Genomic DNA, 19545 nt, shown 5'->3' on the forward strand with positions numbered 1-19545 from the left:
TACAAAGAAAAGGTGATAGAAAGTTGAGGTGGGGCAACACAACTTCCGGTAGGGGTCTCAAGGAGTCCCTCACTGAAGGAGGTGGTATTTGAGACAAGGACAGAAGGAGGTGAGGCCATATGTGTTACAGGTTCTGGGGGAATGAGTTCAGTGGGCAGAGTTGAGATAGTTTGTCCATGGATCCGTGAAGCAACCACTCTGAGTGTAGCAGACAAGCAAAGGGAGTGCAATAAGAGGTGAGATCAGAGAGGCAGTGGAGGACAAGCTGCTGACATGATTTGCCAGTTTTTTCAAAGACTTCAGCTTTCACTCTGAGTCAGGAGGGTTTTCAGTTGAGGAGTGATGTGACTTATGTCTTAACAGGGTCTCTCAGGCTCCTGTGTTGAGAATAATCACAGGGAGGATAAGGGCAGAAATAAGGCAATCACTTACGAGTTTATTGCACCGTCCAGGACTAGGAAGATAGCAGCGGAGGCAGGATGCACAGGTTAGATTTTGGTTACGTTGTAAAAATGATATAATTTGCCAAGGGTCAGATATGTGTTGTGAGAGAAAGATGGGAGTCAACATTCATTCCAGGGTATCCGACAACTGGAAAGATGGTGTCCTCCTCAACTGAGATGGGACAGAAAACAGATGGAGCAGATTGGGAAGGGGTTGTGAGGAGCCCAGTGTTACAAGTTAGACTGAAGGTTGGTTTTATATTTTCAGATGCTGATGTTGAGTAGGGCAGTGAAATTTATGAATTTGGACTACTGAGGTGAGCTCCAGGCCAGAGGTGCAGATTTGGGTTTTATATTTAAATTCATAAAACTAAATGAAATGATAGGGGTGAAAAGAAATCGTTTTCCTCTATATTCGCAAGTTCTTTGACTGGGACCTTGTAGAGTGACAAAAGAGAATTAACAAGAGAAAAACGAACAGAAATTTATTAACTTGTGCATCACACACGTACATGGGAAAACTCAGTGATAAGTAATTTGAAGAAGTCATTAGAATTTGTGGTGTTTTTACCCAACTTCGTAGGAGAAAGGGAGGGGAACAAAGGGCACTTGGGAAAAACAAATGCCTTTTGTGGAAAGATAAATGGATCCTTTTGGAGCAGAATCGATGGCAGAGGTAATAGGCTTGTGACAATGTCTGGCTGGGTGTGTGCAGACTTTTCATCTCTAAGAAAATTAGAATTGTTACCAAGGAAGAGAATAATGAAAATTGAGTTTTTTTGGGGAGATTCTGCTTTTAGGCAGATAGGCTATTTCAGGAACTCTAATGCCTTCAGTTCAAAATATTCTTAAACCAAAGTGGTATATTTCAGAGTGGCATATCGTGATCTCCTTCAAGATCACCAACAGAAAGCAAGGTAAGGATTGAGCCCTGGGTAGCCCAATGTTTGGAGACTGAGGTAATGACCATGAACCAGTAAAGGAAGGGTCTAATACGGGGTTCTAGAGACCAAAGAAAGAAAGCATTTGTAGGGGCAGAAAGCGACCAACTCTGTTGATTATGCTCAATATTCAACTCTTGTGCTTCAACTTAATGTGTATCTGTTTCCTTTCTAGAACAAAGAAAAACCTGTGCAAATGATGTTTAAGGAATCCATCTTTAAAATGACCTATGTAAGGAAAATATCCAGCCAAATTCTAGTGCTTCCCTATGTTGGAAAGGAACTGAATATGATCATTTTGCTTCCCAATGAAGACACTGATTTGAAAATGGTAATGAGTGTTCAAAGTATGCATTTTATCATAGTAAAGGCTCTCACAAGACTTTTAGGAAAAAAACTTTGAAAATTTGCTTTTACCAGTGTTTCCCTGACATATTTGGCCACATGCTCTTTTCTCTTTTCATGATTACATCCAGTGGGGTGGTGTTCTAAGTGTTGAACACAATTCAGAAAATACTCTTATCCTAGAATGGGCTCAGGTTGAGGGTCAACTCTGAACTCTGAACCAGGTCAGAGTTCAATGTCCTGCTTTACAATTTAGAAATCTGTACTCTTTCAGGCTGTTTATTCCTATGGAAAATGGTGGCAGTACCTCCCTATGAGGGATGTCATAGGATGGAAGGCATAGTATATATAATGCATTTGTTTCGATGCACAGAGTATGCCGTTGACTAATATTAGTAGTCTTCTCCACAACCTTGCCCCATAGTTGTAAGTTTGCTCTTTCGAAAGCAGTCATGTGGGGGAACAGCTGCTGTGACTCCGTGTATCATTTGAGGATCTTGTTAGAAAGAAGATTCTGATTTAGTAAGACTGGAATGGAGGAGCCTGAGAATCTGCATTTCCACCAAGCTCCTCGGCGATGCTGAGGCTGCTAACCCATGGACCACACTGAATAGCAAGGTTGTAGAGAGTCAATGAAAAATTTAGCTGGAGAGTAATTTGAGTTTCTAGAAAACTAATCCTTTTGCCTGCAATAGATGAGTTGGAAGTATCGATAATAGAGATAGGTCAGAAGGGATGTTGCTATGCCTTTCAAGCAAGACATGACAAGGGCCTGAATGAAGGCAGTGGCAGCAGAGATGAAGTAAGGGCCAGATGAGAGAGAGATTTGGAAATTTAAATTAACAGAAAATGATGATGGATTCATTGGAAGAAAGTTTGGATGGAAGAAAAGGCAAGTCTGAGATATCCTACCTCAACATGCTGCTGTTAAGCTACAACACCAAACTTTGTAAGAACAGCTCTTCTTATACAAATGCAGCCAAACTATAAGATTCTGCCTCAGGGAAATGGTTTGACTAAGTTTCTGGAAATGAAGAGTCAAAGCACAGAAATATAAAATCAATTCATATTTGAATGGTTTAGCATTACTGTGCTGTCATCCAGATGTGTGCAGTCCAATATGGTAGCCACTAGCCACCTATAACTATTTACATTTACATTAGTTAAAATTAAATAACATTTTAAAAAATCAAGGCTTCCTTTATACTACACACACTTCTAGTGCTCCATAGCCATATTTGGCTCATAGCTATCACATTTGGCAGCATGGCCATACATCGTTAACATCATAGCAGAAAACTGTATTGGGTAACACTGATCTAGACCCTAAAACATCCAACACTCTTCTTCTAGGTGGAGAGAAAACTTTCTTATGAGAGATTCATAGAATGGACAAACCCAGACAAGATGCATGAACGAGAGATGGAAGTTTTCCTTCCTAGATTTAAACTAGAGGAAACTTACAACATGGAGGATGTCCTTCGCAGTATGGGCATGGTCGATGCCTTTGAACAGGACAGGGCAGACTTCTCAGGAATGTCATCTAAGAAGGATCTGTACTTGTCCAAGGTCACGCACAAGTCCTTTGTGGAGGTCAATGAGGAAGGTACAGAAGCAGCAGCAGCTACCACCGAAGAAATAGTTTTATGTTGTGCCAGTTACTCCCTCAGGTTCTGTGCAGACCATCCCTTCCTTTTCTTCATCCAGCACAGCAAAACCAATGGTATTCTCTTCTGTGGCCGGTTTTCGTCTCCATAAGGACATAGGTAGTCATTGGATATAGTCCTTCTCTTTTGTCTTAGTGACCTACATTTCCTCCACTCTTTATAGTGTGCCTGTGACCCAAAGTGACTTTATTATTGCAGCAGTCAAACATGAGATGTTAGGAATCTAATTTTGAAATTCCTTGTTGAGAACCCTTGTGTGTGTGTTTGCATGTTAAATGTTTTCTAGAGTCTGAACTTGTCTCCAAGGATTTTGTGGTCACTTTGCAGGTGGTATCAATGACCACTTAGTCAAACCCCTCTGCTTGAAATGAGGTGTTACCCTCTCCCCACTGCCCACACCAATATATTCCAACTGTTAGAGCCATCTGCTGTCTCTTCACTTTGTATATGGTGCCACCCTCACAGAATGCTATCCTTCTGTTTTCCCAAACACAAGAAGATACATATTATTTTCTGTCTTCTCTGTTCAATAGTATTGACAAATGGGCCCATTTTTAATGGAACAATAGAAAGTGAATGGAGACTGGGGAGGAAGTATGGTGAGCAAGACTCAGCAGTTCTCAGAAGTGGCCCAGCACGGTGGCTCACACCTGTAACCAGCACTTTGGGAGGCCAAGATGGGCAGATGATCTGTGGCCAGGAGTTTGAGACCAGCCCGGCCAACATGGTGAAACCCTGTGTCTACTAAAAATACAAAAATTAGCTGGGCATGGTGGTGCACGCCTATAGTCCCAGCTACTTGGGAGGCTAAGGCAGGAGAATCACTTGAACCTGGCTGGTGGAGGTTGCAGTGAGCTGAGATCGTGCCACTGCGCTCTAGCCTGGGCGAGAGAGCGAGACTCTGTCAAAAGAAAGAAAGAAAGAGAGAAAGAAAGAAAAAAGAAAGAAAGAGAAGGAAGGAAGGAAAGAAAGAGAAAGAAAAAGAAAAGAAAGAAAAAGAAAGAAAGAGAAAGAAAGAGAAAGAAAGAAAGGAAAGAAAGAAAGAAAGAAAGAAAGAAAGAAAGAAAGAAAGAAAGAAAGAAAGAGAAAAAAGAAAGAAAGAGAAAAATTAATTTTCAGAAGCAACCTCTATTCCAGCTGTTCAGAAGCTGGCACAGAGGGTGAGAGAGCAGTTAACCGAGACCAGTGAGAATTCAGTCCAATTTCCCGGGTGTTTCTGTTTTAATCATAGTTTGCCTTCACAGGGATCAGTGGGTCACAAGCCTATTCAAATGTACAACTATCCACTTTCTCTGAAAATTTACACTTGCTATCAGGAGGCAGAGATGATTATATATGTTCTGTTCACAGTAATGTAGTCTGAGACAGCTTCACGGGTAAACATCACATGTCGTTCTATATTTGAAATATTTTTTGAAAAGGACGTTAAGCTTTCTGTGGCCATTTGTGTTACAGGCTTGAAATGCAACTGCTGTGATCAGTGATAAGGGAACACACTGATGATTTAGATTGAATAGGGAGGGTTATATTGTTTTCTAGGGCACAGCTAAAAAGACTTATTCCGTCAACCCCCTTGCAGCCAGAAAGACCCTGAGCCCTCAGAACTTCACTGACACAACCCATATTTTCTTTCCATAACTGGCCCACTTTTCCCTTTGCACCAAAGCCAGCTAGCTAGCTTCAGGGAGAGAATTGGACTGAGGATTATAAGGAAACATCCACGTTGTATGTGGGCTGAGAGAGGAAAGCGGGAGTATCGGAGGTTGCCGGGTTTGCTACTCTCATTCCTCTTCCTCCTCTGCCCAACACTTGGACTTGGAAAGAGCTCTGAAACGTGGGGAATAATCAGCTCATGTGATTCTCCCACTGCAGAGAGACTCTGAGTGTTACAGCCAAGGGCCACAGGGTGGCGCCCTGTTCCTCAGGGAAGCACATGCCTCTTTGCACTGCCTTGCGGATAGTCCAGTCAAGTGCAGTAAGAGGTGGGAGTGGGGAGTGTAAATAGAGTAGTCTCTAACTATCCAAATAGGAAGGTGTTTTTTTTTTTTTTTTCTCTTTCCTGGCATGAAGATAATCAAATCATTTCAATAGTGAATTATGAAAATGAATGATAATGGTTTTATCTGTTATAGAAATATAACATAATCAGACTTTAGCCATGTAAATCATAAAACATAGAGATAACAATATGCACATTGTTCCTAGAGCATTTTGTAAAATTATGTTTGTCATATTCTCTTTGAAGAGTTATCACTCAATATTTTATTTCTGTCTTGTAAGACCTGAAATCCTATGTGCTGCCTTGACATCTATGGGCTTCTCAGGGCCTCAGAGGCCTGGCCACGCAGTCCCCTGCTTTTGTCAGATATGTGCACCCTGTTCACCCACTGAGCAGGAAGCCTCCTTCCCCTCTGAGTTCCCCTATCGGCCAGTCAGTGCTACCCCACCTGGGTCTCAACCTGGCTCACTGCCCTCCAGCCTGGAAAATTATTCAAACAAGCCTGTCACATCTGGAGGAACCAGGAATCGCCTCTTCCTCTTGTTAGTGCAAAGCCTGCCTTCCACAGCCCCTGCTGGTTCACTCTTTTCCCAAATGCAACTCTCCTGTGACCCTGCATGGCATGCGGTGACCTCCCTCCTTGGGCTCTTAGCAGATGTGACTAATAAACTGCTGCCAGTTTCATCTGTCCAGTGTCTCATGCTATGTGTCTGGTTGTCTCCTACTATTTAGCGGGGGAGATCCCTCCTTCACCAACAAGGTGAATATGAGATGATCAAAACAACTATAGCAAAAGGTCCAGCCTCCCAAATAATAACTCCATGTCTTTTGTGAAATTGCACTAAGACATTTCCTTTACACTATGTAGTGTTTCTTGTAAGGATCCACAAAGTGAGTTCCATTTAGAATTGAATTCTAGGGAAAAAAGTTTATCTCACCTCTTCAGAGATGTTTACTGAATACCTTCTTTGCATTGGACATTTTACATAGATTATTTAATCCTCAGGGATAATAAACCCATGAGGAATCTGAGACTCAGAAGTAACTCGAACAAGTTCTTGTAGCTAGCAATGAAGTAGAATGTGGATCCAATGTCTGGTAATGCCAAAAACCGGAAAATTACTCAAACAAGCCTGGTACCTCCAGAAGAGCCATGGGTAATCTCTTCCTCTTGTTATCATGAAACGTGCCTATATCAGCTCCTACCAGAAGGGCAGCTGTCAGCATAGTGCAGGAAGAGTAGGGAACAGAAACCTGTCTCCCTTTAACATGAAGTCTGATTTCTTTGGCTGTGTTATCCCATCTGAAAAGTGGGACTCGGAAACTTCTGGCACCAAAAGCACATCATCCTGGACCCAGGGATGAGCATCCTGGGATAACAGACCTAAGGTCAGGTGCATCTGGGTGCTATGAACTCTGGAAGCATTGCTGCCCCCTCCAGGAGTCCTGAATGGAGGTCCTGAGAGCCTTCACTCCTCCTATGCATCAATAAATGGGAACTCTAAGGCTCTTGCATCCGTCTTCTCAAAGAGGGCTGCAGGGCCACAACTGCAAAGGAGAGGTCCACAGTAGGGGATGGTTTAGAGACTGAGAAGATGCAGGCTGTACCCGCATGAGGCACCCCTCAAGAAGCTGATGCTCTTCGGCATGTGAAAGATGGCCTTTCCTTTCCTGACCTGAAGCTTCTGTGTTGAAGGAGATGGAGGGGGCAGAGGACTGGAGGGAGGTTTCCAGTCCTGTGGGCTTGCTGCACAAGCTGACGTTAATCTGATACTCACAGGTCATAGCATGGACCATGCACACCTGATTGGCATATCTAGTGGCTGTTGGGGAGTGCAGCATAAAATTCTTCTCCCACCTATAATAGTCTTGAACTCCTGTCCTCGTGATCCACCCGCCTTAGCCTCCCAAAGTGCTGGGATTACAGACGTGAGCCACCGTGCTAGGTCGGAAGTAGTTTGCTTTCTCTAGCTACTTGTGACCAAGCATACAATGTTTTATCAGTGAATTCCTTACATATTTTCCTTGAAGGATTCTGGAGAGGATCCGGAACAGAGACAAATTCACTAGTTATCATCCCAAATCTAATGACAGGTTTGCCTGATAACTCCATTGCTGTGCCAGGTATCAATTTATTGTTTATCAGCTCTAAATCTACCTTTGCGGACTTTATGGTAGTAAACCTGGATCCTACAACATGAACTTGACTGACTGGCCCAGTGTTCGGCTTTGCCAGTAGAGGGAGCTGAAGAGACACTGTAAGAAGATAGCAGTAGAAACGCACTTCTGGATTCTGATCTTAGGATTATTCAGTGTAGGCACCCAGCAGCCCACTTGGTCATCTGTAGCCACATTCTCAGGGCATGCTTTCTCCACACAGTGGTCATTTCTGCCTTTGGTCAAGATGCAGCTTCTGGTAACTATATTTCCTACCAGGCATTTGCTTCTACGGACCAGCCACAGCCTGCCCACACCCTCCAGCAAGGGCATATAGCTTCTTGTAAGCCAGCTTTGGCCATCTGGCAAGTTGCATAGTCACTGCAGACTGCATGTTCCTGTGGCAGCCACACCTTCAAGGAACTCTGAATATCAGCCCTGGGACATTCAGTCACGTTAGTCATGGGTATAATAAAATACCATAGTCTGGGTGTGGTGGCTCATGCCTGTAATCCCAGCACTTTGGGAGGCCAAGGTGGGCAGATCACCTGAGGTCAGGAGTTAAGAGACCATCTGGCCAACATGGTGAAACCCCGTCTCTACTAAAAATACAAAAATGAAAACAAAAACAAAAAAATTAACTGGGCATGGTGGCACCTGCCTATAGTCCCAGCTACTCAGGAGGCTGAGCCAGGAGAATCGCGTGAACCGAGGAGACAGAGGTTGCAGTGAACCAAGATCATGCCACTGCACTCCAGCTTGGGCAACAGAGTGAGACACTGTCTCAGAAAATAAAAATAAAAATAAAATACCATAGACTGGGCAGTTTAAGCAACTGGCATTTCTCAGAGTTTTGGAGGCTGGGAAGTCCAAGATCAGATGCTAGGAGATTTGGTTTCTGATGAGGGTTCTATTCCTGGCTTGCAGAAGGCCACCTTCTAACTATGTTCACATGACAGGGACAGCAATTTCTCTCTTCTTCTTCTTTTAATGCCACCAATTCCTTCAAGACGGCCCAACCCTCCTGACTTTATTTTACCCCAACCAACTCCCAAAGGCCCTATCTCCAGATACTATCATCTTAGGGGTTAGGGCTTTTACATAAAAATTTTGTGAGGACATAATACAGTCCATAACATATGTCTTTTCCTAAGTCTCTAGCTCTTTTTTTTTCCACTTACCCCAAGACATGAAATGACCATTCCTCTTTTGTACCTTCTATATCTGCTCCCATTACAGTGTTTTTTAAAAAATCTATTACTTACTAATTCTTTATATTAATTCTCTTCTCTTCAAATCTCTGATGTAGTTTCTGTTTGCAGAGTGAACACTGCCTAATATAACTGAATAAACATCTTTCATACTATTATGAAAGAGTGTGGCAGAAGCTTGAAGTCCACAGTGCGGGTCTACCAAACACATTCTGGCTTGAGGGAATGCAGATATTAGAAAAACTACTCCACTAAAAACTGAAAATTCTGAGATTAATCCTGAACCAGACAGGACACTAGAACAAGTGGCATGAACTCACACTGTTTCAACAATCAATAGTAACTATTGATAAGCTAAAATCTGAGAGGATATCAAGATATCTCCCATTCAACTTTCCTATCTGCAACACATTCAATCAAAGCACAAAAAGATACATTTAGAAACCAAAGAGACCTTTCTAATTGCCTCCAAACTCTGTTACTTAATACTTCCCCTTAACCTCCTTCAAATTAACGGAGAGACTGACAATTCACTAATGAGGGACTAATGGCAGTTTCCAGGCAATGCCACATCAGAAGACTTTTTTCTTTTATAAGTTCCTTGAAATACAATACCAGGCATATTAATGTAATGCTTTTCACATTAAGGTCCACTGCGTTCTCCATACCCTTGGTCAGCAGATGCTCTACAACATGTATGTTTCATTGCTTACATTTGTCTTGGTAACAATCTAGACATTTTAATATAAGCATTGTGTTAGTCTGTTTTGCGTTGCTATACAGGAATACCTGAGGCTGGGTAGTTTATACAGAAAGGAGGCTTGTTTGGCTCATGTTCTGCAGACTATACAAGAGGTATGGCGCTGGCATCCCCAGGCTTCTGGAGAGGGCTTTTGTGCTGTGTTAAAAGACATTGAACCTTGGGAGGCGGAGGTTGCAGTGAACCTGCAGGTTCAACGAGGAAGACGTCAAAGGGGATGCAGGTACATGCGAAGAGGGACCAAACACGGGGAGAAAGCTTACTTTATAACAACCCACTCTTGGAGGAACTAATCCATTCCATGAGAGCTAATTCTACCTCACTGACTACCAGGAGAACAGGACCAAGGCTTTCACAAGGAATCCACCTATATGACGCAGACACCTCTCCCTAAGTAGAACACTGGCACACCAGGAACTAAATCGCAGTGTGGGTTTTGGTGGGGACAAAAATCCATACCCAAACCACAGCCAGTATATTTTGGATGATCCAGACATCCACTTGATAACTCAGTAGTCTTTTGAATTTAGGATTGTGCTGTTAGTAAGCAGTACTAATTTGTCTGAAGCAGATCCTGTAAAATGATTCATTAACTCAAAGGACTAACCAAATAATATTCAAGAAGGTTTTAGTTGTTTGAATAGAGAGAAGTGGTGGGAGAACTGAAAAGAGAATGTACTTGTGTCAATTGAATGTACCCAATAGGGTAGGTACACCGGTCTCAAAAAAATTGGCACTAATGCAGTCAGAGCACATTTGAAGTTAAAAATAAGAATTTACCTACAGCAAAATAGCACCACAGATCACATACAGGGACACTCCACTTCATCATTTAGTCCAACTTTTCCTAGAGAGTGAACACTCCATTCCTTAAGTGTTATCACAATTGAATTAATTTTTCCTGACATTTATTCATTTCAATTAAACTCTTCTTCCATCACTGAATATGTGAAACACCGTCCAATTGTCTTGTGACAATATTATTACTGCAGGGTGTGGCGGAAAAAGCAGTTCTCTGGGAATGTGGTCATACCAACTGTAGTCTCAGTTCTTCCATGAATTCTTCATGGGACTCTGGGCAAATCACACAAACTACCTCTGTTTCACATCCTCCCCTGCAAAATATAAGGAACAGCGTCAACAATATGGTTCCTTCAAATGCTTACATTTTATGATGCTATCTTTGTTCCTTTAGCATTAATTAGCTGAAGCAAGTGTGCTTTGTTTTTGTTGCTGTTTTTTTTTACACTTTCTCAAAACCAGGGACGCTTGCTGGGAATCTCATGGAAGATTGAGAGGTGTGGCCGGCATATATGAAGTAACTAACTGTTGCTGGAGTATATGGTCAGTCACTGAAGGATATATTGGAATTCCGGTGAGACTTTTTTTTTTTTTTTTTTGAGACAGAGTCTCGTTCTGTTTCTCAGGCTGGAGTGAAGTGGCGCGATCTCAGCTTACTGCAACCTCCTGAGGTTCAAGCAGTTCTCCTTCTTCAGAGCCTCCTAGTAGCTGGGATCACAGACACCTGTCACCACACCTGGCTAGTTTTTGTATTTTTAGTAGAAATGGGGTTTCACCATGTTGGCCAGGCTGGTCTGGAACTCCTGACCTCAGGTGATCCGCCCACTTCAGCCTCCCAAAGTGCTGGGATTGCAGGCATGAGCCACTGTGCCCCACCCCGTGAGACTCTTCAAGGTGGAGTATTTGTTCATTTTATAACAAGGAGTACAGAGCTCTCAAACCACCCTAGGAAGCTCCAGTTATGCCTGGACTCTACTTTCCTCCTGACAAGTGGAAGTCTAATTTGGAGGCGCTGGTAGCTCAACCTGAGACTAGCCTAGGACTGTGCCCTTCCTGGGGTCCACAAAATCAGGAGCCAAGGGAGTCAGACAAAACTAGGTCAAGGTTGAGTCAGGAGTTGAGAACCAGCAGATACTCCCCAGTACCAACTGAAGAGATGTGAAGTTAGGTATGAGGCAAGAAGACAGAAGATGAGGCTGAGGACAGTTTCTGAGGCACTGAATTATATACTCTGGAACATTATCAGTTACCTGTCGCCTCCCCAGTGGGCCAGGGGAAAGCTTCATGAGTGGGGAGCCTGTTCAGGCTCACTCTGAAATTGGGCTTCAGGTACTGTGAGAGAGAGGTTTCCCTTTAGGGACCAGCATTTAAATTGTCCATACTCAGAAAATAAATACAATTAATCTTCATGAATATAGACTTGCAGACAAATTCCTTAACTAGGAGAACAGACCAGTTCCACATTTCATTGCGTTATTCCAAAAATTAGGTTTGTTCATTCTTAGATTCATCTTTGATTCTTCCTGCTCCCTCTTCCTTTCATGGTCCAAGAAATGATGCCAAATTTATGTCCTGGAAATTCCTCAAGGCCATGTCCTCCTGTCCATTTCTCCTGCCTCCGCTTCATTTCAGCTTTCCTCAACTCTCACCCATGCTCTGTCCCTAACACATGGTTAGGGACACACTGCAGGCAATGGTACCCTTCTACAATATACTCCATGATGCAGCCCAAGGGACCTTCGTAAATACAAATATGACCATGTTTCTCCCCAGCCTAAAATCCTTTTGTGTTTTCCCATAGTCCACAAGGGAACAAAGAAACCCCACCAACAGAGTCCACATGGCCCTGTGGACACATCAGACGCTCTCTTGCAGTGCCTCATCCACACTATCTGAACCACTGCAGGCCTGGATACGTCATGGTTTTCATGGTGCTATCTTGTGCCTCTTTGCACCTGCATGCACTGTATTTCCTACATGGGATATATCTGTGTTTACAACCAAACTCCCAGGGGCCAAATTATATCCTTTGTAAAGGACTTCAAACCACCAGATATTTGCTGGAAGTTTCACGGAGGAGACAAGCATTTTTCATCATTTAATTTGTTTTGCTGGTCAAAGAGGAAAAGGAGTGGATGGACCAAGTGGGGTCCAAAGTCTGGATCTAGTTCTGACCAGCAAGGAGAAATTGATGCACAACGGGGAAGTGACCTTGGCATTTTCAACTCGCCGAGCAAGTAAGTTTGGGCACAGTTCAAATGTGAGTCTGTAGCCACTAGAGAGAGGGGTTTCAAAGTCATGGAGAAAAGATGGGGGCGAATCCTGCACCAAGACTTACTGAGGAGAGTTCTTGGGAACAGTTACTTTTAGGATTCCACAGGGAAATCACTGAGCGAGTTTTACAAAATACTGTGGCCTGGTTCCCTCCCCCAGGAGATCTTGACTTAATTGGTTTGGGGTGCAGAGTAGGAATGTGGATCTTTTTTTTTTTTTTTTTGAGACAGAGTCTAGCTCTGCCGCCCAGGCTGGAGTGCAGTGGCCAGATCTCAGCTCACTGCAAGCTCCGCCTCCCGGGTTCACGCCATTCTCCTGCCTCAGCCTCCCGAGTAGCTGGGACTACAGGCGCCCGCCACCTCGCCCGGCTAGTTTTTTGTATTTTTTAGTAGAGACGGGGTTTCACCGGGTTAGCCAGGATGGTCTCGATCTCCTGACCTTGTGATCCGCCTGTCTCGGCCTCCCAAAGTGCTGGGATTACAGGCTTGAGCCACCGCGCCCGGCCGGAATGTGGATCTTTAAAAGCAGAATTCCCAAACTGAAGAGCTCTGCAAAAGCTTCCTGCAGGAGACATTATTTGAACTGAATTTTGAAAGACAAGCTTGCATGCCAGGAACCCCATGTATATGAATAGAGGATATGAAGGAATGTAAATCATTTGCTATGGCTCTAAAGAAAAGAAGGGAGAAATCAAGACGTTAAGAGGCTTACACTCCTTGCTCAATAGTTTGTAATGTATCTTTTTGGATAAGAGGATGTTATAAAGGATTTTAAACTGAGGTATAAAATAATTAGAATTGGAATGTTTACCTGAACTTCAGCATAGGCAGTGGGTTGGCATGGATCAGAACTGTAGGTAGGAAAATTAATTGTTTAGGAGAGACATGAGAGATGATGGAGGTAAGAGAGAGAGTATGGATGGGAGGAACACAAAAGTGATAGAAATAACAGGACTTTTGATCATTTAGTTAAAAGAAGTGGGGAGGGAAACAGGTTTTGGAGAGATATCCAGTAGTATACAGGTAACATCTACGGCTCAAGACAGGTTAGAGATTTTGAATAAGTTGAAAGTTGAAACATGAACCTATGGATATAGTGGAGGTCATACAAGATCATATTATAGTGAAAAGAAGAGGGCTTAGAATGGCAGGAAAGGAATCAGGATACCAGGCAAAAGAGTCAGGAATGAAAGGAAGGGTGCGCTGGACATCCTGGGAAGGTCAAAGAGGAAAGGACTAAATGTCGCCAACAAACAAAATCAAATAAGACCTGGGATGTATCTTTTGGCCAAGGCAATTAGAAGATGATTAGTATCCCTTTCAGGAGCAATTTCAGAGAATGTTTGGGTGGATGTCTAACTGCAGTGGAGTCAAAAGTCAATTAACGGTGAAAAAAGGACAACAGCCTATAGGTACACTTTTTATAAAGAAATTGTGAATGGAAAAATGAAAAAGCTGGGTGGTAGCTACAAGGTATAAAAGGTAAAGAAAGCACGTTTGTTTTTAGTATGTGAGATACTGAGCATATTTACGTGCTAAGACTTTGCAAAATAGTAAAGAGATGAAGGATGTAGGAACGAAAGTTACTCATGCACTTATGTCCTGGGAAGGAGGAAGGAAGAGGTCTACTTCCTTCCTTAAAACAGAGGGTTAGGATAAGCTAAATCTAGTCAAGGGGACAGTTGGCTACTCCTCCATGGTGGGAGTAGAGTGGAAACCCTGGTAGTATTGATGTTTCAGATTAAGACTTTCCCTTCACCACCATTTGCCTGAGACCCTGGGAAATAGTCCCTAGCTACTTTTTATCCCAATCATGTTCAGTCCAAGATGGGTTAGGGCTGAGATTTTTGAAAGATTTTACAGAGTAAGAACCCTCTGGAAAGTAGGGGTCTAATAGAAACCTGAAGTGGCAAAGATTACTTTTCAACATTGTTCTGTAAGGCTCTCAACTTGAGTGTCCATGTCTATCTCTGATTCCTGTTTAGCCTGCCCGGTTCCTCTCTGGAAGCAGAACAGCACAGACTTTGGGATCTGGGATAACTGGGTTTGAACCAAAACTTGGCTCTTTGAACCTCTACATAGACACTGAGGAGCACTGTTTCATCCAAAATAGGGTTGAGAGTAACATTCTTGTGCGTTCACTTTCAGCGAGATATTGTGAGGAATGCTTGCCACCAGATGGTATCACTGCAGTTTTAAAAAACAAAAACCTAGGATGTTAAATAGCAGAACTTTTATAATACTTTGTAGTAAGCAGGAAAGCAGCCATCAGTCTTTTGAAAAATGCTGACTTTGTTATCTCATACAAGTGTACGTATATATATATACACTTTAAGTTCTAGGGTACATGTGTACAGCGTGCAGGTTTGTTACATAGGTATACATGTGCCATGTTGGTTTGCTGCACCCGTCAACTCATCATTTACAACAACTGTACTTAAAAAAAAGAATTAATTACACATTTGCATTTTTTTTTCTTTTGTGAAAGGCTACTGTTTCCTCCTATGCTGACCTTTTCTGTGATGAGGCTGTCAGTAGTGGAATACCTAGTAAACGTTTTTGAAAAAAGATACAGTTGAATGCCTTTCAGGTAAATATGCATCTTTTCCATGAATGAGAAATAAACTGCTTTTTGAAAGAGTCTGGGGTCATCATTTTGAGAACCCTCCTGGGATATTTTTCCATAATTGTATGATTTTGTTGTTTAAAAATGTTAAAATTCTCATAGAAGAAAACTTTAAAAACTTGGAAATGTAGGTTTCTAACCTTCATAAAAATCTTCCAAAAAGAATAGTTTCGGTGGGCTTCAAACTGTTGACATATAACAATTAAATTATTATTTTTTTGAGACGGACTCTTGCTCTGTCACCCAGGCTGGAGTGCAGTGGCGCGATCTCAGCTCACTGCAAGCTCCGCCTCCCGGGTTCACAGCATTCTCCTGCCTCAGCCTCCCCAGTAGCTGGGACTACAGGCGCCCGCCACCACGCCTGGCTAATTTTTTTGTATTTTTAGTAGAGACAGGGTTTCACCGTGTTAGCCAGGATGGTCTCGATCTCCTGACCTTGTGATCCGCCCGTCTCGGCCTCCCAAAGTGCTGGGATTACAGGCGTGAGCCACCGCGCCCGGCCAAAAATTAAATTATTTTTAAAAACTGGTTTCAAGAGGATAGATTTTTACTCATTAGATTCCAATCAAATATCTTTGAGTGATTAGTATATGTACTGAAAATCAAATGTCAAGGTTTAGTAAGTACAACCAATGCTCTTTATTCCATTTAAATCAGTCCATTTCCTGAGACCTTTACCCCCATGATTGCTGTCAATCCAAATTTAAATTTGTTTATATGTTTTATAGCATTTAGAATACATTAGTATTGAGCACATTATTACGTATAAATTCATAGCGATCCATTGGGGATGCGTGTGGAAACTTGTGTTGATGAGTGTCACGCCAAAACAGCTTGGAAACTGCTGACTTTAGCAACTTTAACTTCTGATTTTGCCTTTAGTTAATTTTCAAAGTCAAGTCCTCACTTTGAGAGTGCTCTTGCACGCACACACCCGACACACGGGTACTGAACATACTAATCCAGAAAAACAAACCAATTTCCTGTTGAGCAAAGCCTTCCACAACCACCCTCCAAGGACCAGTCACCGGCCCTCTCTCCGGTGCCCGCAGACATCCACACAGGCCCAAAGAATCAGGGATTGCACAGGCCAGCGCAATCGAACGGTTCTGAGTCATCTGCCGGAAGCCTTGCCCTCAATCAAGGCGGACGTGAAGCATCTACAAAGGAGGAATAGTCGAAGCAGCAGCAGCGGCGGCAGCGGCGGCAGCAGCAGCAGGAGGTGGGGGCCTCTCCCAGGTACCAGGCGGGGCAGGCACGCAGGTGCCCAGGTTCCCGCGGCGGCCACCTCTTCCCTGGAGCGCGGGAGAGAGCGGGGAGGGAGGAAGGCCAAAGCAGGACTCAGAGCGAGGCAAAGGCGGGCAGGAAGTAGGGGAATGACGGTGGGAGGTGGCCGGGAAAGAGTCGCGGGGCTGTGGGGGTCGCCCTGGCACCAGCCGGGGTCCCGAGCCCCACCAAGAGACCCGGCCCAGGCCGAGGGCCGGGCTCAGAGAGCAGGAGCGCGCAGACCCTCCCTGACTCGGAAGCTGCCCCTAGAGAGGAAGCGTCTGTTTCTCCGCCTGCGATTTGCTGCCTGGTGGGAGCGGCGGGTGACGCGAGCAGTGGGTTTGGAAGCGCCGGAAGCTCGGGCGCGAGCCCGGGTAGGGCGACTGGGAGGAGCCGCGGCTGCGGAGGAGGCTCGGGGAGTGCAGACGCCCGGGCCTGGAATTTCCGGGGCGCCTGGGGTAGATCGAGGAGGCGCCGAGTCCCTGCTCCCCTGGCACCCACGCCTGCTCCTGTGCTTACAGCCTATTGGTTGCACCTTCTCCTCCCCTCCCTGTCCCCTCCCTCCGTTCTTTCCATCCCTGCCTTCATTTTTCTGTATCTCTCACATTCCCTTCTTCATTGGCTTCCTGTCAAACGGGATTTGGGGGGTGGGTGCTTCTTCACCTACGCCCCTCTCTGTCGCAGCCACCCACCGGCGTTACTTTAACCAATTCCTCACTTTCCAGACACTCTCAGTCCTCTGGCTGCTGCTCCACTCCTGAGACCTCCGCATTCTAAACGGCCTCACCCAGGGCTGCTCTCCGGGCCCCTCCGGCTTCCCTGCCTCGGGCTCTGTGTAGACCGCGCCCCCTTCCCTGGGTCCCCTCGGAGGGGCAGACTCGTCTCCCCAGTTCTGCCAGCACGTCCTGATGGCTGGGTCGAAGTCTCCCTTTCGCACGCGGGCTCTCTCTCTCCGTCGCCCTCCTGTGTCTCTTCCTTTTACTACCTCCATATATTTGAAATGCCCCAAAAATAGGTGGATTTCTTCTCTTGTGCCTCCAGTAGATATTCTGCGTAGTTTCATCCATTTTCATGGTACCTCTCGGAATCGGGATGCTGGTGGCCCCAGGTCTCTGGCTCTAGATCGTCTACTCATCCCCAGTCCCTAACTGTGTTTACAAACATCCTTGGCTGTCTTTGTGACAGGTTTACCTGGTATGGTGTGTTCCACACATCTCAAATGGAACAAGTCATATTCCCCATTCCAGCCTGACTCCTCATATAAAATTCCAATGGTTGATGACCCACCCTAAGTATGAATTTATAACAGCTAGGCACCTCGGGACTTCACCCTCCTGCGCTGTATCCCTGTGTGAGCTGTCACTCTGCCTGGCAATTCCAGCCCCCACTTCTCTATTACAGACAATCCCCAGCATTCCCCGGCCCATGGTGGTGGCCTACCTGCCAGCTCCCCAGCCTCTTTTCAGACTGAATGCTGAGCCGGATCGTCTTTCTAAAGCCCCAGTGCACTCATATGAGACGTTTGTTTAAAAACCATGCATGGCTTTCCAGACCATAATCTCAAGTTCAAACTCCTAAATGTGGCATAAGGGTCCATCCTGTCTCACTACCAAGTGGCTCACAGGAAACCATGGAAACCCACCCCAGGGACACAGCACAAACCATGCCCTTTGTCTTCCTGCCACATTCTTGGCACCTGCTAATTCCTCAGCCTATTATTTGCATCCCCCATTTCACCACCCATGGAATGCCTGCCCAGCTTTTATTATTTATTTATTTTTTATTTTTTTGATATGTGGTTTTAATAAGTTTTATTACCTATGGAATAAATACAAAAGAACATTTAAAATGTGTATTAAATTATAAAGAACAGCAGTACAACCCATCACCCAGTTTAATAACTGGAATATTGTCATCGATGGAGGCCCTGCCTGTTTCCCTACAGGTGATGACACCCTCCTCCCTCATCGCATCCGCTTCCCTCCCCTCTGTATCCCCACCTTCCTGAGTTTCATGGTAATAACGACATTGCTTTTCTTGACAGTTTCACTACGTACACATGCATCAAGAATGATTTAGTTTAGCCTGGTTTTGAACTTTATGTGTATGGAATAATACTGCATTACTCTGTGACTTGCTCCTTTAATACATTATTTGTGGGAATTGTCCACGTCAAAAACTAGAAGAACTTATAGCTGTGGTTCTTTTAGTTTTTATTGGTCTGTATTCCATTATACTAATATACCACAATCCATTTATCCATTCTGTTTTTGATGGACATTTGGGTTATTTCTTTTTTATTATTATTGTACTTTAAGTTCTAGGGTACGAGCGCACAATGTGCGGGTTTGATACATAGGTATACATGAGCCATGTTGGTTTGCTGCACCCACCAACTCGTCATTTACATTAGGTATTTCTCCTAATGCCATTCTTCCCCCCCCAGCCCCCCCACAGGCACTGGTGTGTGATGTCCCTGCCCTGTGTCCAAGTGTTCTCATTGTTCATTTCCCACCTATGAGTGCTGTTTGCTTTTCTGTCTTTGTGATAATTTGCTGAGAATGATGGTTTCCAGCTTCATCCATGTCCCTGCAAAGGACACGAACTCATTGTTTTTTTATGGCTGCATACTTTTCCATGGTGTATATGTGCCACATTTTCTTAATCCAGTCTATCATTGATGGACATTTGGGTTGGTTCCAAGTCTTTGCTATTGTGAATAGTGCCACAATAAATATACATGTGCATGTGTCTTTATAGCAGCATGATTTATAATCCTTTGGGTATATACCCAGTAATGGGATGGCTGGATCAAATGGTATTTCTAGTTCTAGATCCTTGAGGAATCGCCACACTGTCTTCCACAATGGTTGAACTAATTTACATTCCCACCAACAGTGTAAAAGCATTCCTATTTCTCCACATCTTCAGCATCTGTTGTTTCCTGACTTTTTTATGATCGCCATTCTAATTGGCATGAGATGGTATCTCATTGTGGTTTTGATTTGCATTTCTCTGATGACCAGTGATGATGAGCATTTTTTTTTTTTTCATGT

The 19545-nt window shown here is 44.0% G+C and overlaps 2 protein-coding genes across 6 annotated transcripts in view; both read left to right on the forward strand.

Moving 5' to 3' along the window:
* The window catches only part of LOC112611525 (serpin-like protein HMSD), a 43404-nt gene extending 39833 nt beyond the window's left edge, over positions 1-3571 (forward strand). Inside the window, exons 5-6 of the mRNA XM_025365446.1 lie at positions 1560-1715; positions 3083-3571. Coding sequence (XP_025221231.1) covers positions 1560-1715; positions 3083-3487 — 561 coding nt within the window. The 3' untranslated portion in view covers positions 3488-3571. The remainder of the gene's footprint in view (positions 1-1559; positions 1716-3082) is intronic.
* A 12743-nt stretch (positions 3572-16314) lies between these two features.
* The window catches only part of LOC112611428 (serpin B8), a 51868-nt gene continuing 48637 nt past the window's right edge, over positions 16315-19545 (forward strand). For 2 of the 5 annotated variants that reach the window (XM_025365205.1, XM_025365206.1), the window contains exon 1: positions 16316-16451. The gene's annotated coding sequence lies outside the window, so the exon portion shown is untranslated. Of the gene's footprint in view, positions 16452-19545 lie in introns of all 5 variants that reach the window. The other 3 variants (XM_025365203.1, XM_025365207.1, XM_025365204.1) reach the window with 3 other exon arrangements.

This window comes from Theropithecus gelada, chromosome 18 (genome assembly GCF_003255815.1).
Source record: "Theropithecus gelada isolate Dixy chromosome 18, Tgel_1.0, whole genome shotgun sequence".
In the NCBI taxonomy this organism is placed as follows: Eukaryota; Metazoa; Chordata; class Mammalia; order Primates; family Cercopithecidae; genus Theropithecus; species Theropithecus gelada.